Raw genomic sequence first — 27376 nt, forward strand, 5'->3', positions numbered from 1 at the left:
TTTTCCCTCGTGATACGAGGTCTGGTTGTAGCACTGTTCTTGAACAAACTTTTATGACACCACATGCAGGGAGCATGACTCAATTGTGACTCAATTGTGGGCATGAAGTCATGCTAGGAGACATGCCATTCTTCTCATTACAAAATTGCCAGGAACAGACAAAGAAACCAAGGCAAGTCGAAACTCAGCTTGTTGGAGTGAGGATAGCAGCAAAGTGATGCCAAAACTAAAATATCCCTTACACCACACACACCAATAGAAAAATGTGAACAAAGCCAAAAAGTGTCTTGTTCCTGAGATAATACCTAGAGCTGTCAAAATGAACTGGTTCATCGACAACTTATCGGTGATCAAATTAATCGACATTGTTTAAAAAAATAATTGAGTATCATAAGAAACAAGATCATCAAAAGAATCATTATCAAAAGATTAACATTTTTGCTGATACTCTGACATGGTACATACCAGCAACCAAAAAAAAAGATTCATCAGCATTTCTGAAAAAGTGAGATAAAACTGACAAAATGAATTAATGAATGAATGACCAGTGAAGAAGGTAACTCAGTATGAAATTGATTTGTTATCTCCCATGAGTTTTCTGAAAACGATATGTAAAATGCCAAATATCGGCATTGATAACCAACCTGGCCAAGAATTGGTCTGGCCTTATATTCTGGCAACTGTATTGTGGTGCCAATTCTCATCGTTAAAGGCTTTGCAATAATGGGTTCAGATCCATTTCTCATGACAATAGCAGAGTCCCTGGCTTGGATGCGTTGTATCATTGATGTGAAAGATTGTAAAAGTCTAGCTCTTATCTTAACATCAATTTTCTGAACGGTGAGGTCACTCCGATCACACTTCACTCCACCAAGGAATCTGTTAGTATTATTAGCGACTATCAGATAGTTTTTTTTGCAGACTTGGTCAGAGATTTAGGCTCGAAATTACCTTGGTTATTTCTTTAGTCTTCATGTAGCAGAATCAAAGAAACACCTTGGCTCCCTGCTTTCGTTTGGTTTCAAACATGTTGTTTAGTTTGGCCTGTTGAGCCTAACTGGAACAATATATCAGGCTAGGATAGGGATGAAGGAAGAGTTCGTCTCAGTTCACCTGAAAAAAGAAAATAGAAATTTCCTTCGTGAAATACTTTTGGTTGAAGGCCGTTTTGATTTGTGGCTTGTAATGTTTTTGCTTCCCAGTTACCATACTGTGTATTTACTTGTACTCAATGATTTAAGTACTAAAAATGACAGATTTACAGCTACGGTATATCAAGTGGCCAAACGAAGCCTGTTTCCCGTTTATGCAGGACTGCTTTGACTCCTTGTGCTGATTAATGGAAATGAAGCATCAAAATAGCTTCGGGTCAACGTTGGTTTTATCAACAACCCTTTTTAATGATGCCTTTTTACTTCCAAGTTCAGCAATGTTTTATTTATAGGGCCGGAATGGCTATTAGTAGCCGAAGGAAGTGTTGCCCGACGACTATTTTTAACCCGGGGTTGTCTTGACTTACAGGCACAATGCCGGACATATGCTGTAATCTTTCTGTTTTAAAAACCAACTTCCCTTTTGCTGAGCTTCAATGTGTCGTGACTTGTTGCAAATCCCACAAAAATAGTTAAAAGTACTAACATGAGAGGCTTTTTGAATTTGTGACAGATTTATGATGAACCAACACAATAGGCTTGACGAATTGTTCCTGGATCTTTACAACTTGCTTATATGCAGTTTGGATGCTTACTATAAAAATAAGGAATGCTTTTGTAAAGATGGCCTTAGCTTCTCTAAAGGCAAGGCTACTATGAAATATTATTTGACTGTATCGGTATCACCTTCTTTACTTGTAGTCCAGATTAAAGATAGACTGTTTGAATATTTCAGGGAAGATAATGATACCAGTAATCAAGAAGGTTGTACTTGAAGCCAATGCTCAGTTTTAGTGGGAATGTAAATTTATTGGTGCCAAAAAAGGTATCTGCAAATTCCAACTTATACATTGATTGAAATGCTTTTAAGAATGTTGTAGAAATGTCTTCAAAAGACTCGCCTTTAGATTAGCAAAATGAATCCTAATAAATTAGGCAATAGTCATCTTTGTTTTACAGAGTAAAATTCGTCAAAGCTTGAGGCAGTTTCCACTCCCAAAATCATCAGCATGTCTTAATAAGTTAAATTAAAACTTGAAGAAGCAACTAGCTAAAAAAAAAAAAACAAACAAAGGTGCAGAGTGTTCTCAGCGTCTGCAAAATCTCTATTAAAGTTAAATTAAGATTCAAATAAATAGTTCCCTCAAGTTAACCGTTTTAATTTGATCTATTGTCATAATAATTTAATTAAAAAAAAAAGGCCGATACATATACTTGTACCGAGCCCAATCGATTATCAGTCTATCCTGAGTCCAGATCATTATTAATCATTATGGACCTCTGTATTCTGATTCGAGTGAATGAATGCTCTTTTTTCCCTTTACATTTATGCCTGTTTTCCTAATGAAGTGGTGGTAAACTCTTTTGTCTGTTCTCTGACAAAAAAGGATGCATCGTTGTGAAGACATTTGAGAACATCTGCTTTGTTGCAGATAAGGCGTTTGCAGTTAAAAATCAAAGGCCAGCAATGTTGTTAATGTGCCAGTTTCTGCTTTTCCTTTGTTATTTTTTTCCTTTGATTCTTCCGTACATACACACGTCCTGTCATCTACTTCCTGTCTTTTCCAAACAAATGTAAAACTACAAGGACTTAGCGTTGTTTTTATACATTAGAGAGAAAAAAAAAACACATTGCAGTTTAGTTCCTTGCTATTTGCTCTTTTACATTTTTTGGCGAGAGAAATCTCAAATTGGTACAATTCCAGGTCTGATTTCAGGGAATTGACTGATATTTTTGGCCTTAATTGATAGGTTATCTGATGAAGTACTTACAATTAAAGACATGCTCCAATCAATCAAAGAATGATTGAAGGTCTGCGCAAAGGCACTCAAGCTTAAATTTCAGAAATCAAATTGGTTCTAAAGATCGTGGAGAAAAGTCAAAGTCCAAAGTCCCAACTGATCTACATAATCACCTTTTATCCTTCCATCAACAAAAACAGCTTTACCTGTATTTTGAGAGAAATGTCGGGGCTTTGGAAAGTAAATGTTTTTCTGTCTAGCTCCATCTGCTCTCAGTGACCATGGTGTTATGAAAAAAAAAAATACTCCTGCGCCATAGGAAGCACTGTTTCCAGATCAGTGTTTATTTTTCCTTCATGGAGTAGAGGAAGTTCAAAGAAATGGAGAAATCACTCTACTCGGACATATTTGAGCAAAAACAGAAGGTAAACAAACATTTCATGTGTGCTTTACCAGCGTGTTTTCTTTGGAATTGATCACAAGCCTGCGGTTTGAGCATCAATTGTGAAAGAAGCAGAGTTAAAAGAGCAATATTAAACTTTTGTTTTTATGTTTTTTTTTGTTCCTTTGCATTCCTTTTGCAATTTGCCTCTCCCTTCCTTGTTTCCTACCTCTTCAACTCCTTAACTCTCTTGTCCCCGCTACCAGCCTCTGGCCTGGACAAACAGGAAACTCTTAGTGTTATCAGTAAACTCTCTGTGTGTCTTAATGAGTGTCTGGCTAAAAGCAGCGAGCGGAAGAGGGACTAGAGTGTCCACACCCTGTTGCATTTCGAAAAATCAACCGAAAGAGAAATAGTTTGAGACCGAGTTCTGAGTGGGTTGTTAAATTCATTGAAAGTTAGAAAGGAAGCAAGGACTATTCAAATTCCCAGTAGACACAGAGAAACAATGACGTTACCAGTTTACGGTCTCATTGCAGGATTAGTGGCCCTTGACACACTGCTAGGCCAAGGGAAAGTGGGGACAGACCTTATTGTGCCATGCAACACAAAGTTAGGGCCCTATACACTTTAAGAATGCCAAGAAATAAATTAAGTCAGTAAATACCACTGATCTTGCCTGTTTCCAGCATGATCACACAGTATTAACATGCTTGTTTTGTAGAGCTGACTTATTTGCAGTGTTGGGCAAGTCATTAACTATTCTTTAATTCCGAAACAGGCTACTAGCTTTCACTTGACATGTGACTTCAAGTACTCATATTTTACAGTCTGACAGTATGACAATCAATCTATTGCTCAAGACATCCATTCAAAAAATTCAGTTTTTTTTTGTTTTGTTTTTTTAAATCATGCGGAAGTATGGATTTGTCAATGTGAAAATAAGGTAAATCGGGAAATTGGGGTTTTGCACATCTTGCAGAATGAAACATTTGAACGTATTTGGTTCCAATGTATTTAAATACATTTAAACATGTTTTTGTAGTAATTTCTAACATATTTGCAAGAATGTTTAAAGGTAATTGCAAAAACTTTTGAACATACAGTACTTGTGGGCGAAATGCTAAAAACTTCTTAGCTTTTTTTGACTTGCATTGTAAGAAAAAGTTATTTGCATCTAACCTTTGAGTAAATCTAAGTTTTAACTTACCGTTAATTTTTTTTTTGCAAGAATGGATAAATGTACTTGCAAACACATTTGAACGAACTTGTGGGCTAAATGCTAAAAACTGGACACCTAAAAACTAAAGATTCCCCCCCCCCCATATAGAGCCACATTGACTTCCTAATGTGCAGACCCTGTGGAATTATGTTTGGCATTTAGCATACAAGTACATTTGCTTACAAGTGTGTTTTAACATATTCGCACGTATGTAAAACCATACTTGCAAATGCATCCAAATATACTTGCAAATTTGTTTAAACAATTAAATACATTCAACCGTACTTGCAAATACGTGCAAACGTACATTACTGCACATTGACAGCTTTAAGCTTCCATATAAATAGAGCTCCTAGCCTTTTAACTTTTGAGAAAAATTACACATAGGTAACAGGCAAGACTGCCTCCCGCTTCCACTGTTTTAATTTTTTAAAGCCCACACTGAAGTAGCACTGTTTGTCTACATGGGACCACTTTGTTCACTTTTGTCGGTAGCTGAGTCATGCTCTCTGCAAGCGCATGATTATTTCATCAGCCTCCCCAGCATGACGCTTCATGGGCCTGAAAGTGGAGCAGCGCATTCCGCTCCACTTCAGCCTGTCCATGACAATGTCATCTAATGCTATCGGTGTCACGCTGCTTTATGGTGACAGCCTTTCACTTTAGGTTAGCCAATTTACAACCAAACGGCCACGAGACTGTGGATCATTGTTTTTCTCTCAGATATCCTCGCTTTTGATGCTCTTATCTAAACTATGCATGGAATGGTGCAAAGTCCATCACAATCTATTCTCCTGTGTGAAGATACTTACATAAACTTTTGTACATTGTATAAGCTCTTTTTAAAATATATTAACATACAACTTGAGTAATCCACAAGTTATTTATCGCTTCTGCGTGACAGAGCATCATTTTACAGCTAATAACTTGGTTGTAAGCAACTAGGTACTGTAGTTTACAATACAGCTGCACCGGATGCATTTACTTTTAGGAAACTTTACATTATTTTGACCATAATTTTAAATTAACTGTACATATTTCAATTCCAAGCAGTCCTACCAAAAGGACAGTTGGCATTTAGATTTTTTTTTTTTCCGCTCTGTAGAGACACATACAACAAATGACTGGCAGCTCAATGAATATATAAACTTCAGAGAAACAGACAAAAGTAAACAAAAGTTCCTTAGTTGTAAAACAGGTCTTGTCTGTGTTAAAACACTTGATTAATGACAGCTGACATGGTAATAAGAACTACATAGCAAATATTTTTATTTGAACTGGAAGCATATGGTAGTCTTTAGCCTGTTAGACACATTCAGAAGTTCACATAAGGTGAAAGCTTTTGAAAGGATTTACCGGCAGTTGTTGTAATGTGTGTTTTAATCCCTAACAACATTTGGGATTTTCTGGTATCTACATTATATGTAATTCGAAATTAAATGCTATGCGCACATTTTGTCCTATTTACTGTTCTATTTAAAATACTCCAAGGAAATGTAACCTATACCTAAGATAATCAATTAAAAATAAATCAATGAATGAGAGCCCTATTCTTGCTAACTTTAAGCAAAAAAAGGAACCCTGGACTGGTAGCCAGCCAATTGTACAGCACTTACAGAAAATCAACCATTCATACCCAATATAGACAATTTTGAGATTTTACTTAAGCTAACCTAAAATGAATTGTGTTAACTTTTAAGATTGCACTGTCATGTAGGATAATAGCTCACAGCACTTGGTAGAACACCTGGTGGCCATTTATCTCAACATGACCCTTGCCTGTGTCTTAATATACAGTCTGTTATTTTCACTCTGTCATTCAAATAGCTCATCTTACGTTTCCTTGGAAATAGTCCCTTACCTCGTCAGTCCTTTCAAGCCTGGTGTCTTAGCAACTACTGCAGATAACCTTACCCAACATAAGGTTGTCCGAGTCAGCATTTCTTTCATGTTTTCAATTCATTACGGTGGCTCACATCAACTCTGTGGTCTGTACTGCAGTGGCTAGTTGTCATTCTATCGCTTTCAATGACAGCCGCAGATTTTACTGCCAATTTTCCACCCGCTGTGTAAAATGTATCTTACTGATTACGTTGGGGCTTTGCCACTGGCTATTTTCACTGTATCTCTAGATTGGCATAGTGTTTTGGCATACTCAGGCCCCACTTTGTGCACCACAATAATTTATGGAGTCAAAGAGTTCACAAGCCTATTCTGGTGCAGGTCAGTCGGCTATCAGGTCAGCTATAGTTTAATCCTGTAATGTATTGTCTTATGTATAGTAGCATGCATGGCGTTGCTAATAAACCATTTGGACTGCACCACTGGTGCCACTGCTCAATTCTGCTGGTTATTTTCACAACTTTGGTGGCAAGTATTGCAAGGTTTACTCAGTGTGATCTCAAGTTATTCGTGTTCAGAGACCTGACTGAGCAGCCTGCCAAAAAAAGAAATGCATGCCCGTTTGTGTACATGTGTGTTTATGTGCATGTTCCAACTGGAAATTGCTCACAAGAACAAATGTTTTCTGTGGGCTTGGGCTCAGCCAAAGAAACATTCTCTCCCTGGGAGAAACATGACTCATATTAAGTATTGGCGCAAGAATGACATTTTGAACAGTTTGTGTGTAAACAGCTGACCATATTGGGGCTCTACGTGCTATGAACATGGAGAGGTGCAATCTCAGAGGTTGAACACAACATGGGAGACTGGAAACCTTTTAATTTAAAATATTCATATTTCCAAAGGAGATATCGAAAATCAGGATTGTTTGATACCACTTTTTTCAGATCGATATCTTCTAATCCTCACCATGATGATACAGAGTACCGATACCTCTTGTAATTTTGATTTAGACAATTTATTTTAAGAAGAGAGTTTTCGTTCTGACACAGATGATGATTTGTTGATGTGGCAAAACAAACTATTGTAGTTGAAGTCAGTTTCACTTTGTACCCTCATAGGTCAACGAGTGGAACAAAAATGATGAACGGTTGCTTGCTGCAGTGGAGCACGGCGAGGCGGAGAAGGTGGCGTCGCTTGTTGCCAAGAAAGGCGCCAGTGCTGTGAAGCTGGACAGCGAGGGCAAATCAGCGTAAGTAAAAAGATCGTAAAGTAGGCTTAAATTAAAGGCAGGATTTAATAGTGCAGTGCCCATTCCGATTAAATTCCCATATCCCATTTTTTTGTCTATTTTCATGTGCATTTTAAGCAGCATGGCAATCTAATATGATTGCGTTTACAGCTGCTTCTTTTCAAGATAAAGGTTTCATTTTGCCAGCCTACACAAAATGCAAATAAAGAGAATGGGAGATTGTTGTCACTTGTGCTAAACTGTCAGTACTTGCCCTAAATTCCTGTAGCTTTTTCAAAGTACTAAAAACCACTTCGTGTAAAGTGGGTCTAATAATAACTGGTCTGTGTTTTTTCGCCTTGTGCTTTTGACATTCAGAAGGTAACCAGCTTGAGATGGTCATAAAGCTGCACATTAATATCTGACCTTTTTTTTTTTCCTTGTAACCTAACACCTGCTGACCTGGATGTGCTCAACAGCTAGTAACATCACAATGCAGGCAGAAGCAGCCGATACCTGAGCATGCTGGCCAAACAAATACCCAACACATTTAGTTCACATCATTGACCTTTTCTCACACACACACACGAAAACACACACACGCTCGCAGATACTCGCAACCTTTGTTCATCATAAAGAATGTGGCACTCCAGTCTGTGCAAGACAGAAGCACAAAGGGCGAGTCCATGGCATCTCCATGGTGATAAAAAGCTGATCGAAAGGCATGTGGGCATAGCTGTTATGTGTGTGTCAGAGTGAGTGCTGTGTGTGTAATTGGCTCATTGAGTTGGAAACAAATTCATTTGATGGCCATCTAAACTCATATGCAGTGCAAACAGATGTCCTAACTAAGACGTTGGTTGTGTATGAAGGAGCAAAAAATTAAATAAAAAATAATAGAACTATTAAATACAACAAATAATTGTAAATGTACATACAGAAAGAAAAAGTCAATGAATACAAACAAATTCAAAAAGAAAAAATATATTGGTTTCTATCCTTTTTTTTGTAATGATTATTATTTGTATTATTATTTATACTATTTGTAATTTTAGCCTCCATAAATGTGTTTCTTTCCATCACTACTATTGTTATGGTATGTTTATTTGAATAAATATGAATAAATCATCATTTGACACAGGATGAACGCTCAGGATAATCTTTCAAAGACATCCAATATTTGGGCCTGTCTTGGGTCCCAGGTTTTCTCATTGAACCCGGAAGTCGTCTGCTAAATCACAAATGCATAAGCCCAAATTTGACACTGATTTTAGGAATTCATTAATCATTCCCTTTTCTCCCAGAATGGGAGAGTTCTTCCCATTTATTCCTAAAGTCTTAGGTCATTCTTCAGGACTGAGAAAGTAGCCTGTTAACTAACAAACTGACAAGCGCAGGCACACTGTAAGATGGACAAATAGTGCAACTTTGGTGTAGGTCTGTGCTCTAGTGCATGCCATTATAGTTGCATATAGTTGCAGCTGTCAATTTTTTTAGTTTCTTTTCTATTGTATTCAGTCTTCATGTAGCAGCGTCACGTGGTCACACCGACTGCCTAGCTGTCCTCCTCTCACACGGCGCTGACCCAACAGTGGTTGATGCTGCAGGTATGTAACACCTTAAGTTCTATACTATATTGTGGCATTAGCTGTATTAGCTTGCCAGTTTACATGTACCACAAAGACCATTTTAGCGAAAGCTTATGACTCTATTTCACGTGTTGATAAAATAAAACATGCTGGGGATATGATAGGGTATTGCAGAGAAAAAAAAGATCAGGATTCATGGAAAACAAAACAAAAATGGATTAATACAACTCTGTCTTGACTTATAAGCGACCTGACATAGGTTTTCCTGATGTGAGCTTTTAGGTTGTTTTTTTTTTTTGACTTGCGAGCAAAACTGAGATACTATTTCTAGTTATTGGCAGTGAACTTAACTCAACCCGCTTTAAATCAGGCAGATTGGCAAATAGTGAACAGGTTGGAAGCTGTTTGTTGGCATACCATATCAAGTCAATGTCAAACAAAACATAAAAAAGAGAATTCTAAATTACTCAAGGTGTGACAAAAGAACCATTTGAAACAGAAAATATTTTTCGATTGCTAAAATGAGTGCATCGAATCAAATCGCATTTAATTGTTCCACCTTAAAAAACGCCACATTGCCAAGTTCAATCATGTAATAAATGGACAAACTTTCAACATCAAAATGAACCGAAACATATCGAACCATATCGTAATCACACTTAAGCATATTTTTACACTTTAATTTTTTTTTTTTTTTTAATTCCATGATCATACTGCACCCCATGTATCAAAATACGTGCTGACGACATGTCTTATCAGAGTTGGGCATTGGACACCCCTACAAATTAATTGATGTAAAACAACCACATCAATTTAAATGCCCACTAAGGCATAGTCTACGTGTAGCCAGGGTTCATGCAAATGGGCGGTACATTTCTCAGAATTGCCCTATCTCCTATACATGCTCTGGCTTCTTTTTTAAAATCAAAGGTCTCTGAAACTCTGACCAAAGTGGAGATTTGCCAAATTCTCCTGATCTCCATTTGCGTGTTGCAAACCAGAACGTCATCCCTCTACTCTATTTCCCGCCAAAGATGCCGGTGACGTTAAGAGATGTAAATTCTTTCTGATTTGACAGAATTTGGTGGAACTACTTATGCCTGGCAGCTTGTCATGCTTGTAAATGAATAAAACCAAACTATGCGGCTTTATGGAGCAATATCGGACGGAGTCTTTCTTTTACACACGAAGGGGGAGAATATGCAGATTTAAACAGCCTTGGTTATGTGCAGACAAGGCCTGAAGCCCACTAAACTAGTTAAAAGCTAATACACAATGCAAAACACCATAGATAGGCAAATGAAAAGCAATATTGTGGGCATGTATTACCACTTTAAGCAAGAGATATTTGATGCAAATGGCCAGGAACACATTTACACATACAATATGAGCAGAAAACACACTTATACATACATATAATCACAGGCATAATTTATATTTTTTATCATTTGCGAAAAACAAAAAAACAGTTTTACAGAGCCAACTCTTTGTGTGTGTCTTTATAGCATATTATAATACTCCCTGTGGCCTTGCTGCATACACTAAACAATAAACAGATTTATAGCATTTCAATTTAATCCATTTCAATGAGGAAATTGTGTTTTGCGTAATGAGGGAAAATTAAGCTTCTGAAGTTAAGGCACTACTGTACTATGACTGTTCTTTTTTTAATGCAAGTTTTAGAAAATATTTTCATCCCAGTTTTTGATGAGAAAAATGTTTTCTTAAATTTCTTGTCAAATATCATTTGGTTACATCATTCTCATAATTACACTTTTATTTCCTGAATTATCTGTTTATTATTACAGAATAGAATAGAATGCCTGGAAGTGTTACTCTGATTGGTGCATATTATTATTATTATTATTTTTATTTTTATTATTATTATTATTATTATTATTATTATTATTATTATTATTATTATTACTAGTACTACTTACAATATTCCCAGTCATATATTTGGCGCATAAAAAAAATAAACAACGCATCTTGTAGTATATTCTTTATACTCACTTTTTTTTTAAATTTTAACCTAACTTCCTTTAATAACTTATTTTTTGATCACTAGGTTTAAATCCATTACACCTGGCAGCCAAGAACAATCATGCCGAATGTTGCAAGAGGCTTATTCAGGTAAATTGCCATATTGTAAAACATTATTTAGAAACAACACAAAAAAAGCTTTTCAGAAAAATACCAGACTCCTTGCCTCTTGAGAAAATTAGGTTTTCCCTTCACAAACCATCACTCATAGATAACTTATTCCCCTTCCAGAGCAAATGTCCTGTTGATGCGGTCGACGGTTCAGGAAGGAGCGCTTTGCATCACGCTGGTAAGTATTCCAGCGAGTCCAAAGTTCATTTTATTGATTTATTGAGGATTCCTTTTTGGACCATGTTGTGGGAAAAGATCTCTTTTCATAAGCCCTCATCTCATACTGTCGGAATCATCTGCCGCTCTGAGAATTAAGTGATTAACTGTAATTTAACCCCAATTTAATGCACGCACAAGGTTGTGCCGCAGTAGTAAAATGATTAACCAACAAATATCTCCTCTTTTTTTATTTGAGTGGATTATGTGAAGAAAGAATTCTCACTTAATTGGTCTGGTCTGTCAGTGTAAGCCACTTCTGAAGTCTCTGAGGAATGCGGTTTTGTAAATATTGTATTTATTGTCTTATTTATTTCATCCACAGCTCTTGGTGGAAAGATCCAGACTGTCCAGTTTCTGTGTGAACTGAAAAGTGCTATCAACCTTAAAGACGCCGTACGTACCTTGTCATTTTGTCCACCAATTACAGGGAAGTCAACCTCATTTTAGCTCAAGGCACACATGGAGAAAAATCTTTTCTCAAGTGCACCGAACTGCTAAAATCATGGTTTATACCTTAAAAACAATTGTTATCAAGTATATTTAGATTTCTACGAGGCGTGCCGGCCCTGTCTTAACTCCCTGCGAATAGCAGTGGTCAACTGTAAATATGTTGCTGAAAAATACATAAAAACATAAATTAAAATAACTCTTTTTTTGATCCTTTACATATCTCAAGAAAGCTTTTTTTCTTAAATTGCATGAACCGAATGGAAATTTTCTATGACCTTTTTTTCCATTTTTTCATAAAATACATATTTTTAATAAAAAAACATAACCTGACCTAAGAATATATAAATACATAATCAAATATTTAAAGTCTTGATGTTACATTGAATACGGAGGGGCCGAATGCTCACAGCTTAGCTGTAAATAAAGTAAACTTCTAAGTTTCTTTCTAAAGAAATACAAAACTGATTGTTTATAATACAACAAACGACAAAGCCAGATGCTAATGCTAACGTAAACGCTTGCGTAGTGATCCACTCTGTCACTGAAGCAATCAGCAAGCTAATTTGCACAAGCGTGGCAACTGGTCACTTCTTGGAAGTTGCGGGGCTCAATGCTTATAAAAGTAAGAATTGTTGTTTATTGCTTATGTCAATACATCATTGTTGCGGCCCGCATCCAGCCCGTGCGTCGCACGTTGGACACCCCAGACCTATTTTATGGAAAGCCATAGACCAATTATATGGAAGGACAGACAGGGCTGTGTGACAAAGTACCTCAGAAAGAAGTCATGCACTTCCACAGCTTATTGATGTTATTTATGTTTGAGACAGAGCAAGTAAAAAGTGGCAGGCAATAAATCACAAGGGGCCACAGCTGCACTCATAAATTGATTTCATTTGTTTTCCGGTATTTTGAGTAACATTGGTGCGTGCCTCGCATGTATGTGCCCTTGCTTGGAGGGGTCAGTGTACTGTGAGAACTGCACTCTCAAGCCGCAGACATGTGGTCTCCATTGCTGTGGCGCTCCATACCTGTGGTTTGATCCGAGCGGATAGCATGATATTTAGTCAATGTGCGTGGAGCTTATTTACATTTCTAGCTCCCATCATCTGCGTACATGTGTGGCATTCTCACGACTTTATATAAACACTCAGCAAATTATTGAAAGAAAAACAGGACTGTGTGCAGAAACGTATGTCAAAACAGAGGGATCTAAATTCCTGCCTCAACCTTTTTTGTGTTTTCTGTCGAATATAGTGACATACAGTGTGACGTTTGCAGGACTAGCTTTAACTTCTTAAATTTGCACATCTTCAAGGGGCCATGTGTAAGATTCAGACAATTTTTCATTACAGACAGCAGAAGGTGCTACATTTACCATTGTCCGTAGCTTTAACAGACATGGCAGCCTCCGGAGGAGTGCCACCCCCCCATGTAATATAATTTAATAACGAGACCTACGATTATATTTAAAACATACTGCTGATCGTTAATGACACATTTATTTGCAAGTTTTTGACATTTATATTTATTTAATTTATTCCTTTTTAATCTAAAACTGACACATTATCCCAGTAAAGACTTTCTTAACTTGAAAGATTATGACGAAATATTTTACCATATGTGATACATGAAGTGTAAAAATAGCATAACCGTCCAATAGGGAAAACGTTTAAGATATATTCATATGATCACTCACCCTGTTCCACAAGAGTAAAGCTTAACTATTTTATCATAAAATAAAAACAATTTCTGCTACTACTACTGATGGTCGTTGAATAGCAAACATAGCAAGCAAGGTATACTACTGTATGTGAACCTGTGAGGTTCAAAAAAATCGGAAAAGCTGAGGTTGCTTTTTGTTGAGTTATTGTGGAGGTGCAACAACTACGATCATCAAATTAATCAATGATTGTTTTTGATAACGAATGAATCATTTAGAGACCTAAAATTGTCCATTCAGAATTTCAGCTTCCCAGTAAATATTCACAATTATTTTGAACCCTCTATGAAAGCAGACTGATTATTATTGTGTTAATAGTAATATTAATAATATTAATAATATTAATAATAATAATAATAATAATAATAATAATAGAATAGAAGAGACGGTCTCTATTGTCACTATACAGCAGGTATACAATGAAATTGGGGGCACTGCTCTGATATGTGCATGTTGGAATAAATATGAGCAATGCAGTGTTTCCTCTGTATGAGTTGCGGTCGCTAAAATTTATAAATGCTGCTACATTGAAGCTGTAATCACTGTAGAATCATTCCAGAAATGCTATAGACAATTTTTGAATTCATTAAAAGTACAAAACTAAAATAACATTTACATAAGCTATTCACAGGCTTTGCCAGGAAGCTTAAAAATGGGTAACACATGCATTATTTGTTCACAGGTCATCCTTAAGATGTTTCTTCAGCTTAATCTGAGTTCACCTGTGGTTAAGATGAACTGAGCTGTAACTTATTAAGGGGTCATAACGTGGAAAGATGACTTATTTTGAGTTGGACTCGGTGAAAAAATTAGATTTGTTCTCAATTGACTTCAGTGAGAAAGCTGGAGCCATGAAATTGAAACTGGGTTATACCAGTAGCTTGGAGCAAGTATACTCAGTGCATTTCTAAAAGTCTTGTGATACAAGACTGACATCAAGTCCCTTGCCTCCAGTGTACACGTTTTAGTGTGATGAGCATGAAGAATGAAGTGTGAAAATGAGATCTCTAAATTTAGGGGGAATGAAATTAATTGTTCAGCTCTTTCGACCCGTTTAAGTCTAATCGGGCTCTGAGGTTCTCCTGCATAGTTTTCTATGTGTGTAGAAGCACAACTGCCTTGTAACATAAAACACGCCACGGCCGCTCCTTGATATTCTTTTACCTTCTGCAGCTGCACTTGACTTCAAACGTAATTGTAATCTGCAGTAGATCAAAGCTTCATGACATAATGTGATGCATCACATATGACCTCATTTCCCCTCCTTTTTTAATACGTGTGCACCACAAAGCAACATAGGAACAATGCCATTAAGGTTAAACAGGTGCTTCTGTCCTATAATTGTAATGCAACCCTAACGCAGTGACTCTAAAAGTATGTAGTGTTATCTGATTTTTTTTTCAGATTCATTTTGAATTTATTTGATGAGATTCAATCAAAGAAACGCAGGCAATACCGATTTTTTTTTTCCTTGTGCCAATTGAAAAGACGTAGGATGAAGCACAAGCTTTACAGGTCTACGCCCTTTTTACGCACCAAAACATATTTCAGCAAAGAAAAATAGCCACACACTTTGATACAGGATGCTCATCCCACACAAAGAAAGTAAATAAATAATAATAAAAAAATTGTTGATTTCTATCGGGTTTTTTTCTTTAATTTGGTTCATATATTATATATCATATATTAATATATTATATTAAATTTGCGTTTGAGAATTCTTTAGAATGCATTGATTGAACCACACATTTTCAACTCATTTTCATAACTATTCTACAAATGTACACTTTCAACAGATACATCATTGCTATATACAGTATGTTAGTCCTTGCCTTGTGCTTGGTGGGGACACCATCAAGTCAGAGCCTTTCATTATTTAGCTCGAATAATAATTCTTTTAGCTCTTTTAATAGAATAAAAAAAAGGAAGTAGAATTAGTGTTTGTTTTATATTGCCCCTGAACTCAATGCTGTATGACATGGATGAGAGTAATAACTAGCTATAAAGTATATCATGATTTATTGCTCAAGAGCTCCTTAATTTTACAAAGCATACAGTAGCTATTATTTTTTACCTCTTAGTTTTAACTTTTTATGTGGTTTCCAACGAAGCATCAATAATTTAATCAAGAAGTCTGGTATTACCTGTATATTAAGTCTGGTATTACCTGTATATTCTCTTCTATTTCAATAGAATGTATACGGTGATAATTTGTTTTGTTATATTTTAAATCGCTCAAAGTGGTCAGAATGTTGAAAATATTACAATGGCTTTTAGCTAAATAATAGTTTGAATTGTTCTCCAATGTCATTTAAAATTAGCTTTGGTGATCTTGTTACTCACTACAATGTCATTTGCTTGAAGAGTGTATACCCTCATCCAATTTCACAAGTCAGTAAAGTCATAAGTTCATCTCAGCACATACATGGTCATCAAACATCTTGGTGTCACAGTCAAAGGTTTGGAGTGCATTTAGCACATCTGACGTTAGGGTTAAAGTGCTTCCATTCCTGGGGGGTACACTTATCCTGCTGCAGCTGCCACACTGTAAGAAATGTGACAGAGGCCATTTATTTGGGGCGGTGTGAATGCACTAGAACGCAATCCATTATGTGATTACTGCTGGACATCTAAGGTTCTCAAATGTTCCCGATTAAAGCTAAAACTGGAACGTCAACTCTAAAATTGCAGTTTTTTTCTTGCATGGCAATTTTTTTTTCCACATGTTACAAATGACATTTGTTTTTTGTTTTGTTTTTTACTAATTCGCTCTAGTAAGAAAAGCTGACATTTAGACTTCAACATTATACCATATTTTTCGGATTATAAATCACATTTTTTCTCATAGTTTGGTCGGGGGTGCGACTTATACTCTGGTGCGACTTATGTGTGAAATTATTTACACGTTGTTATATCATTTCACATGTTATTTTCACACTAAACCGTAAGAGGGCACTCTAGGCCTGTGTTGATAATTTCAATCATTTGACCCAACTCTGGCTTTTTGATGTGTGACATCAAAGGAAAAGCATACAAAAACCTCTAGGGGACTAAAATATTGCATACATTGTCATAACATAAAGACTTTGAATACGCCGTCCTGCCGCCCCTTCTAAATGTTTGCAAACGGGAGGTCGAGAGGTACACCCTCAAAATTGGGAAACACTGTCAAGTTTAGACATATTAAAAACCCAATGTTTTGTCATGCATTTACCCCGATTTTCACATTAATCCTTTTGATGGCAACTCGCAAATAGGGCGCAATAAAAAGTGTTGGTGTTGACACCCCAAAACCAGCGGCTGGCGCTATCTGATGACATTTGCAAGCCTTTCAATGACTTCGATGATTGGCTTAGCCTGGACTCCCATGATGCAAAAGCCCCCCACTGATGCCACTGAACATTCTGAGGGGTTGAAAGTAAATACTTATTTATATTTGGCGATGTTATGACCCTTTCAAATTCAGCCCAAGTTAGGTGGTAATAAAGGGGAGGCTAGTGAAAAAACCCTGGACATCCAGGGGTTAAAATTGAAAATCGTACTGAATGACTGAAAAAAAAAAAAAAAAAAAGTAAAATTTTATTTTTCAGCTCCTACTTACACCCATTTGGGGTTGTTTGTCTTTGGAGGTTCCACTGTATTATTGCAGGAAAAATATTTCCTCTTTGCTCACCCTCATTTAGGCATGTGTGTTTTTGCTCCGTGACGCATTCACCACTTTTTTTCACATAGTTCTGAGAATTCTCTCACCACACAGTCACTGAACATACCACTCATGTATAATGTCCAAGTCCATAGCCTGATGGCACTCCACACGAGTTGCAGTATGAAGGGCTTGACTTTGGATCCAGATGGTGGTCATTTCCTTTGATGTCCGTATCTAATGTTGGTACTTCTGGTGTTTTCCCCAAAGGATGGGCACACCCCTTTGCTCCTGGCAGCCAAACACGGCCATGCTGAAGTGTGCATCACACTGCTGGACTGCGGCGCTGAAATCAGCACTTCTGACAACAGTGGCAGGTAGGAAGGGAAGCACAAAACAGCAGCCAGTTCGCAAATAAGGATGAACCCCACCTAAGGCTTTGCTGTACTGTTAATACCCACTTTTGATTGCATGTTGCAGGACGGCATTGATGCTCGCCACGGAATCCAACGCTGTGGCTGTCGTGGAAGTTTTGGTCCACAGAGGAGCACCCCTGTCTGTAGTGGATTTGCATGGCCACGACGTCCTGCACTATGCCAAACTGTCCACCAACGGTGAGGTCAAAGCTGCACTCACGGCGGCTCTGACCAGGCACTTCCCTGGTAAGACATAAACACACGTATGGGATCAATAAAGCATCAAAGAGTATTCAGTTGACCCATTTTCAATTGTCCTGAATGGAAATAATGCGTTCACGCTGTCAACACTGCCATCTGCTGGAGATTCTTAGTATTACTTTTGGATGTGGATGTGTAAAATGGTTTTTGTTTTTGCATTTTTGCATTTTACAGATCCCAAGTCTGCCATAAGTCCTTCGGTAAGAATCTAGGCATTTAATTGTTTTCATGCAAATCAATCTGAGTGAACTGTAAGAAAGAAAAAATGTTGATTTTAAAAGATCTCTACATCTTTGTACATTAACAGTTTTGGCTTGTGTAAACCTCTTAGTTATGAAATCGAGGAAAGGCAATTCTTATTATCACTCAGTCATTGAATCTCCTTGAACTAACCACCACTGATTCTACTTCTCCCTTGGCTTTTTGCTGACCCCTATAGCATGATCAAGTAGCTAAGCTAAGTGATGAACGGATCACAACTCCCAAAAAACGAAAAGCACCTCCACCTCCTATTAGCCCACTGCAGGTAAATGCATGTCTCTCTACATCTGCTTGTATCAATGCCCTGCACTCTGTATTAATTCACATTTGTAAACATAGTGGACTGTAGTAGTCTGGCCTGTTTTCTCTGAGTGGTTCTCAAAACCTTTGGAACAGGTGTTTGCCAAAAGCAAGGATCAAATAATGGTTGCACTTAAAAGTATCTTTGTTTAAACAAGCTTTTGAGATTTGCTGTCCATACACATAAAAATAAGTATTCGCTGCATGAGGTAAACTTACTTTCAACTTTGTCCCCCTGCAGAGGTCTGGAACATCTTCCCCGTCAGTTTCTGGAACCCCCTCATCCAACAAAAGTGACACTCCAAAGCGATTCAACTACAAGGTAATGATCAAAAGCGTCGGAAATTAGATGATATACTCACTAGTCATGACATCGTAGTTATTACTATTAATATTAAAAACAGTGCATGTCTACATCACTGCAAATGGCAACCAAAGAACATTGTATTTCCTCAAACAGTGGCTCGTATGATTAAAAAATGTCTATACTATTGTCCACATGGAAAAAAAAAAGAGGACTAAGTTTGGACTTAAATTATTAACTTTATAACTTTAATAATTTGATTAGAAAAACCTCAAAGAAAACGCTCTTCTTCAAAGCTTGACTGATCATTTTGCTACAATCACTTTATTAAAGTGAATAAATCATTAAAAAAAAGAATCATTAAATAACTGCTAACAAAATACAAATAAAATGTTGGTTATGTCAAGGTTATAAATCTAAATTTTGCATTATAGATGGTTTTTATTTTGTTTCACTACTTTAATTTAGTAAGTTTTAATGTATGATATGAATTGATAAAGAGGAAAATGGCATCACTAAATTATAGTTAATTTTAGGAACATAAGATGCACTTCAATTTTTTTAAGCATTTTTATTTACTGTCGAGTACTTTAACATACATGACATGTTTCTTTTTTCAATTATAGTTTGTTATTTTTAGACTTTACATAATCGGGTTTTTTGAGGTAATGAGTTTAAAATTAATTAGTGATCACTGATCGAATCACAAGCTGGGGCAAAATGTCTGTTTAAATAACTTGTTTATTTACTGCATGTATTTGTCTACGGTATATAGTGTCATTTTTGCAGTTTCACCATTTTTGCCACACCCAAAAGAGACAGATACAAAAGTTCAGTTAGCTAAAAGTTAGCTGTTGTGTACCCTATACTGAAAAGATGTCTCTGTACGACCTCTTTTCATTCTGTGAAGCCCTTTGAGACTTCGGTGATTTAGGGCTATATAAATAAAATTTGATTGATTGATTGATTGATAAAAGTGCTTTTTTTTTAAAAAAAAAGAATAACTTAAGACAGGAATAACAAATGCAATAGTTTACTGTAACAGAATACCATATTGTAATTACATTGATTTACAGCACCAAGTAAATACTGCATGTGAGAAACCGATGCTCGCAAAAACATCTCTATTACATATTTTAAACTTAATATAATAAACAGCCGCAGTACGCAAATAAAAGGTGTAATGTTTCCCCGCAAAGCATTCATTCACGTGACTAACAATTTGCGGAGCGATTTATGATATCATTGATGACTCCAAATTATGACATTATAGCTGATCAGCAATCTTGCAAAAAATAGCAAATATCTGCCGATTATGATCAGGTCAATGACAGTTGTCGCAATTCAATATCTTTGTGTTGGATTATTCTATCAATTACCGGAATTCCCCAAATATAAATCACAGCAACATTGTAGAAACTAGCAAAAAAAAAAAAAAAAAGAATCTCGTCTTTTGTTAACTCATATTTTCTTGTGTTCATATCCGTAAGTTATATATTTGTTGCTCGTTAAGCATGTTTCAGATCTCCCACTTTATGAGCGGTCAGTGAAAGCCTCGCCAGTATTGAGTGGGTTCCAAGCTTCTGGTTTTAATCTTTCCTCGTGATGCGGTTCGAGTTCATTTTACCATAAATACCCAAAGTTGAGCAGCATTCGTGTTTCACCAAGTTTGGGATTGTGTGCATATGTCGAAAGATCGCAATTAATAAACATGTCAAATGGAATAACTTTCAGTGTACTCTGACCGGTGCACGCTTAATTGAATCAACTGGAGACATCATAACTTTTACATGTTCTTCTGCATTTTAGTAATATTCCTGTGTATGAACAAGGATGGATTCGGACGGTGGTTCAGCCTGCTCGCTTCTTTTATTGAAAGTAATGCCGTAACAGCCTCAGCTAACACAAGATGCTGTTCGCTGCAACAGGCACTGGCTGCTAACAGCCAACTGAGTTCCGCCCTCGAGCTCCTCCCGTTACGGGGATTTTTGTAAGAATATGGCCGGCATAAAAATGCACATCTGTGCATCAAAACCCAGCTTATGTGACTGATGGATCAATCTTCCTCGAAAGGTGTTGAATTAAAAAAAAAAAAATCAATCAATCAAATTTTTGAGTTACCATTATTAAGACACATCCATACTTTTGGCCTTGATTTTTTGGAAAAAAAAAAAAGCATGTCTTATAACTGGGGAATTATGGTAGTCAATGATCAATCAAATAATTCTATAATTTTTTATTTTGGAAGTGTGTATTTTCAAATGCAAGTGTATTTTGTAAGTGTATAATGAAGCCATTTTTTTTCTCATCGAGAGATTATTTAAAAATTATTGTTAGTTTGTCTTATACAGAAATTAAAAAAGTAAAATCAAGTGTCATATTGTAATTAACACAAAAGATAAATCAAACAACTTTCATGGACTGCAAACACCAAAATCATCACTGGTGAGCGGTTGAAATTTGAGAATTTTTATGGTTTTAAGTTAAATAGTGGCTCTGACTGATTACTCAGTTATTAAAATAGTTGTCGATTAATTTGGTTAGTGATTAGTTGTCGGTTAATCGATTGTTTGTTTGTTTTTTTCAATTTTTTCAGCTCTGATGCCGGTCTGATCGACATTGTCTAGTTATGTTGTTTGTCAACTATAACCACCTTTGTAGCGACACACTTTTTGAACTATAACACAAAATATTGCTATGTACATGTTTTATCTCGCGGACCTCAGTTTGAGAACCATGGCCACAAATATTTTCTTCAATTAACTCAAAAGAATCACTCTTTTTGTAACATTAGTAGGATACCTAGGAATTTTCTGTGACAAATACAGCTATGCCAGTATAAGCCAATGAATAAATATGTATTAAAAAGGTACCCAACGACATGCAGTTTATTTAAGTTGAATAAAAGGGAAAAGCAAGAGAAAATTCAAAGCACAAAAGTCCTATCTCAAGTCCTTCTTTTCCTCTCCCAATCACCACTCCCACCTGGCTTTTTCTCGCACCCCCTTTTCTCCCTCCCCCTCGTTCTCGTGCGGAAGGATGGTGAAGTCCAAGAGGACTTTGAGAAGCTGCGCGACAACCAGGGAAGCATGTTGCTGGAAACAATGGACGACTCGAGGAATGTCGATGAACAGGATCCCAAGGTAATTAAAAAACTGCATTAGTCCTGAAATGTGGGGACATCTCCTGCTAATGCGTGACATCGTACAGTAGCTTTGTATCGAAAAGTAGAATAGTAATAATAATAAGCATATGTTTCTGGTTACTAAAATGTTTTCACACTAATGGAAAAACACCTTTGTGTTTTTCTGTACCTTAAACTTTCAAGTTTAAACCAAATGGAAATGGATAATGCGAGTTTAGTGCCACGAGACATCTGTTTGCTCAACTTGTTCACCTTCAGCATTCTTGTGGAGGTCCTAACAGAAGCTTTCATGTCAGGACGTGTTTTGTTGGCGAGTGGTCCCGAGCGCATGCTTCTCAATGTCGTCAGCCTGTAACGTATATAATGTGGTGTATTGAACCGACAGGTTGAGCCCGGTGTTACACCGTCGGCCGCTCTTGTTTCAGCCCTCCAAGCAAAGATAACAGCTCTCACTTTGGAAAACCAGCAACTGGCCATCAATTTTAAGGTAAAAGGCCTATAGCACTATAAAACACTTAGCTGTTTTTTCAAACAATCATCTCTACATGACCTTTTGAGTGTTTGCTTAGACTCTCGCCTATCCGGAATTCATAAATAGAGCCATTTGCAGGTTTTTTTTGTTTTGTTTTGTGTTTCGCCTGTGGCACAAACAATTTGGAACTCACCATTGCAATTCAAAGCAGCAAACCCACCATGTTTTTTTGTGTTCTTTCTATAAAGCTTCTAAAGAGCCACTGGATGGCAGCAAGGTCAGAGCTTTTAGGAAAGTAGTAATGGATGTGAGGGTATAATGTTAAAATGATAGATCTCAAAAAAGACTAAAATCATTAGCCTGTGATGCTAGTGGAAGTTATGATGAGCCTTAACCACATGTACACACATACACTTTCAGTATAATTTTCTACCTAAATAAATCATGTGTATAAGCCCATTTGTTTAAAGGTAATTTTGTTGGATGGGTTTGTAATGAAATTATATTTCAGTAACGTTAGATCTCATACCTAAAGGGACAGTAAACTAAACTTTATATATTTTTTAGCAGCAAAAGGATACCATTTTATCGATAATTGAGAATTATCTTTCGTTTAGAATACCTTTAAAAACACATTTGCTGTTGATTGAAAATGACATCATATGTGTGCATGGCTCAGCTAACCCTAACCCAATCACTGCTCAGGTTTTAAATGTCACATGACTTGAGCCAGATGCACAGGTGAGCCGTAAATAGCAATGATAGCTGAGCCTTGACCTCATTGTTATTTTCAGTCCACAGCAAGTGGAAAATGGGCTTTTAAAGGTTAATTGTACATAAACAATAGTTATCAAATTACTTATAGATAAAATATTAAGTTTTCACTGCCGAAAAAGGTGAACTAAGTTTAACGTCTCATAATTAAATTAAAAAAATGTCAAAATACTTGAAAATCAGCTTAGGTGTACACCGATTTTGTCAAAAGCAATGTTACATTGTTTGCAATGCTAATACTTATTTTGGTTATTCCTAGCAATAATGATTGGGAATTGTTGTTGAAATAGTTGTTTTCAATGTTTATTTTTGTTATTCTTAGCAATAAGAATTGGAAATGTTTGTTTCAATTTGGACAATTCCAGTTCTGGTCCGATTCCAAACCATTATCGATTCTGGTTCTTAACAAAACAAAAAATGATAATAATAATAACAACAACAATAATAATAATAATACATTTGAAAAATAAATTTTAAAAAAGCCATTTGAAAAAGTTAATTTTGGACAAATCCTATAAACTTTGATGTTCCCTCTCTCTGTTCAATGGGCAATTTTTACCCAGCTGATCATTTTTATCAGCTAGTAGCGATGCATCCTGATATGTCACCATGATGCTGCGCTAATGAATCACCTACATGCCTTAGTAGCCATAAGGTTAAGTCAAATGGAACCCTGGCTTATTAGATGATTAAAGTAGTACATTGTTTTGCCATAAAAAAATAAACAAGTAGCATGCAACGTCACATACATTTTTTTTTTTTTGTCCAGCGTTGTTTATCTTAACTCTCTCATTCCTATTTGCAGAAACATCCATCACTCCAAGCAAACGAGGACCTGAAAGAAACCAGCCGCCCCGACAGCATGACCTCTAACTCCTCCTTCCATTCCACACGGGATGACTTAGAGCTAGCAACAGCTGTACCTTCCACCGCCCACGCACCGCGGGAGGACGGAATCGAGGAAGAGGGGATAAGGGGGAGCCAGGAGGAGACCCGACTGTTAAGGCAGGCGCTCGAGAACGTCCAGATGAAGCTGCTGGAAACCCGGAAAGAGAACCGCTCGCTGCAGGCACTGGTGAAACCTGAGAGGAACAGAGAAATGTGCGAGGAGGGAAGTGCGAGGGGGAGAGCAAAAGAGGAAGAATTGATCGAGAGTCTGGCGGAGCTGCAAGCGAAGCTCACGGACACCCAGGAGAGATACCACCAAGCCGTGGAGGAGGTGGAGGAGCTGAGAGCGCAGATGGGCGGCGATCAGGCCAGTCAACGGCGAGCGTCCGCGCTCGAGCAGGAAGTCAAGCAGCTGAAGGCGCAGCTCGTCCAGACGGGTTCTGAGCATGAGAATGCGGCTCACAAATTGAAACATCTGGAGGAGGCGCTGAGGAGGGCGGAGGAAGATAGAAGGAACGCTCAAGAAAAAGAAGGGAGGACGGCAAAGATGGAGGAGCTGTATAAGGAGGCGCAGGAGGAAATTGGGATGCTCCAGGTAATGCTTGTCAGCAACGCATACACACACACACAAATCATGGGCTCTTATATCGTTTTTAATTGAAAACTGTCCAAATGCTCAGGATTTCAGCTTTTCAACAGTTTCAGTAGTCCTCCATTAAGTCGACTGATTATCTTTGTGTTGTCTCAAAATAAAACATCTGTTTTTACATGGGAAAACAATCAAAATTTTTGCATATTTTTTCGACATTACGGACCATTTTCTGAAATATTTGAACTAAGGTCATGTTTTTGAATAAGGGATTAGACCTATTTTTTTAATATGATTAAAAAACAATACTAAACAGATTAATTGATAATTAAAAATAATTATTAGTTGTGGCCCAATAGTCAAGACAATAAAACGAGGCGATGCCAAACAGATGCCATCCTTTTTGTGTGTGTTTGTAGGAAAGGAGCAATCATCATCAGTAGAGATCAAGCAATTAATCAACAACTAATCAATCAAATTAATAGAAAATTACTTTTGATAATCATTTATATACCAAAAAGAATCCAAAGAATTCAGAATTTTAACCTCCCAATAATTAATATCATATTTATTTAGTCCTTCATGAAACAGACTATTATAGAACCAAAATGCATTTACCAACATCTTTTTGTAATTTTAGAAAACATAACACATTTTCATATTCTCTGACATGTTTAACATCTGATTTATTGCTTAATTGACAAAATGAACAGATTGATTGATTCTTACAATCATTGGTAGTTGCAACCCTAGTCATCATCTTCACAGACTGCAGCTTACCAATGGCAATAAAGTCATTCATTGCTAACCCAGTAAAAACGGATCTTTGACGTCTATAGTCGTCATTGGCAGTGAATGAGTTAAATGTTCATCTGCAACGGAAGATAGTCATGTATTAATTGCAAGGAATACATTTTTAGTCTTACATTTATGCCAGTAACGTATAGTAAGCAGAATAATTCACTTTTTTACTGCAAGCCCGGAAAAACATGGATCATGGGTCAATTCCAGCTTAGCATTTACTGTAATTGTCCTTGAACAAATTAAGGTAAATAGATCTCCCCAAATGGACTCCCCCATAGCAACAGTGTTTATTTTTGATTGGAGGTGCTAACCAAAACAGTAGCACCTACTAAGGCAGACTTTCAAAATAATTAAACCAAATAATAAAAAAAACAAGTACCACAACCTTAACTTCTAGGCTAACTAGGAAGACCGAGTTGGTTATCGTTTCAGTAGCTGCTATCCAGTAATAATCTAAATGAAACATAACCCTGGTGTGAAAAACAAAACAAAATGGAAGTAGCTCTTCTACGCCCAACTCTTAACGTTCTATTAATTCGATATATCATTCTCGTTCATCAGGAGGCTCTGAGAGGCACAGTTCCTGTAGAGGCTGCAGCCAAAGATTTTGAGGAAATGAAATGTGAGCTCAACGAGGTGATTTGCGGACTACAGCGTCGCCTGCTGGAGTTGTCGCACTCCTACAGCGAAACCCGGGCCCAGCTCGGCGCCGCGCAGAAGCAGCTGGCCGAAGGCGGTCGACCGCCGTCCCCGCCCTCAGAGGAGCTGCAGCAGGAGATGCAGAACCGGCTGGAGGAGATGCAGACGCTGCTCGCCGACACGGAGAAGAAGTACTCGGCAGCTCTGGAGGAGATCTCGCAGCTGAGGCAGGAGGCGGAGCTTCAGGCGCAGGGCTCCGTGGCTCTCGCCGATCACGCACAAGTGATGTCGTCGTTAGGAAACGCCATCAAGGAGTTGGAAAGCCAGTCGGAAGAATTGAAAGAGCAGCTCCGCCACAAGACCTTGGAACTGGATGCTCTCCAGAACAGGTGCGCGAGGGAGAAATTGACCACCCCAACCACCCCAACGTTTTTTTGTCGTTTGTTTTCACCTACATTCATTGTTTAAACTGTAATTACTGGTAAACCATCATCTATGATGCCAAAACACTTAATTTAAAACATATTACAAAAGCTTAGATTGATTAGGTTTCACAAAAGTGTAAGCATGTACACGTGCATATTTGGCAATGACTCAAAAATCTCCACTAACAACACAGGCTAAACTTATAGTCCCTCAACATCATACAAAGACGTCAGTCTCTCACTTCAATGGACGTCCTTGACATGAACCGCAACTTTCCTATTCACAATCTTGTGGCAAGCGTTGTAGAAAGAGCAATTTTAGTTTCCTGGTCTGCGGTAACCGGTCACATCTGTGATGGCATCATAAAAAATTGGAAAAACTCAAACGGACGTGTTTAGCCATTTTCAGCAATAAAAATGTTTTATTTTGTCTATTATTCATTAGATAATTATTTTGTATGTACTACTAATACCTTAAAAGCATTTTCCACTTCTGCGGGGACTGAAATGAGCTTCACACGCTCAAGGGTCTCCTGTTTTGTCAGTTTAATCACAAGTTGAGCCGTGATTGCTTCTTACCTGAGCATTAGGTACATCCAATGTCATTTTCAACAAATGGCAGTTTTTTTTCTTTTTAATTGGTCCATTTCCTTTTGTACATTCCAGACCGTCTTTTTCTCTTAGTATCTATCTTTCCTTATATATTTAGTAATACATTTTTTATAATAATTTTCAAAGTAAGCGTATCT

The 27376-nt window shown here is 37.1% G+C and overlaps 1 protein-coding gene and 1 long non-coding RNA gene across 5 annotated transcripts in view; one reads left to right on the plus strand and one right to left on the minus strand.

Moving 5' to 3' along the window:
• Window positions 1-27376, plus strand: part of rai14 (retinoic acid induced 14) — a 46562-nt gene that overhangs the window by 15757 nt on the left and 3429 nt on the right. The window contains exons 3-16 of one of the 2 annotated variants that reach the window (XM_088435386.1): window positions 7462-7592; window positions 9090-9178; window positions 11229-11293; window positions 11435-11492; window positions 11856-11926; window positions 17620-17726; window positions 17830-18011; window positions 18201-18226; window positions 18466-18552; window positions 18829-18909; window positions 21930-22034; window positions 22422-22523; window positions 24088-24765; window positions 26125-26591. In XM_088435386.1, the coding sequence (XP_088291512.1) occupies window positions 7462-7592; window positions 9090-9178; window positions 11229-11293; window positions 11435-11492; window positions 11856-11926; window positions 17620-17726; window positions 17830-18011; window positions 18201-18226; window positions 18466-18552; window positions 18829-18909; window positions 21930-22034; window positions 22422-22523; window positions 24088-24765; window positions 26125-26591 (2249 nt within the window). The remainder of the gene's footprint in view (window positions 1-7461; window positions 7593-9089; window positions 9179-11228; window positions 11294-11434; window positions 11493-11855; window positions 11927-17619; window positions 17727-17829; window positions 18012-18200; window positions 18227-18465; window positions 18553-18828; window positions 18910-21929; window positions 22035-22421; window positions 22524-24087; window positions 24766-26124; window positions 26592-27376) is intronic. The other variant, XM_088435387.1, reaches the window with a different exon arrangement.
• LOC148411546 (uncharacterized) lies at window positions 1014-18915 on the minus strand. Of its 3 annotated transcripts, none has more exons than XR_015867999.1 (4): window positions 18807-18915; window positions 17811-18008; window positions 17477-17710; window positions 1014-1113 (listed from the first exon to the last, which is right to left on the minus strand). It is a non-coding gene; the product is annotated as an uncharacterized LOC148411546 (long non-coding RNA). The 3 variants fall into 3 exon arrangements; XR_015867998.1 differs by lacking the exon at window positions 1014-1113 and adding an exon at window positions 14291-16251; XR_015867997.1 differs by lacking the exon at window positions 1014-1113 and having other exon boundaries at window positions 14291-17710.

This window comes from Hippichthys cyanospilos, chromosome 15, assembly GCF_059441005.1.
Source record: "Hippichthys cyanospilos isolate Australia breed blue-spotted pipefish chromosome 15, RoL_Hcya_1.0, whole genome shotgun sequence".
Taxonomy (NCBI): Eukaryota; Metazoa; Chordata; class Actinopteri; order Syngnathiformes; family Syngnathidae; genus Hippichthys; species Hippichthys cyanospilos.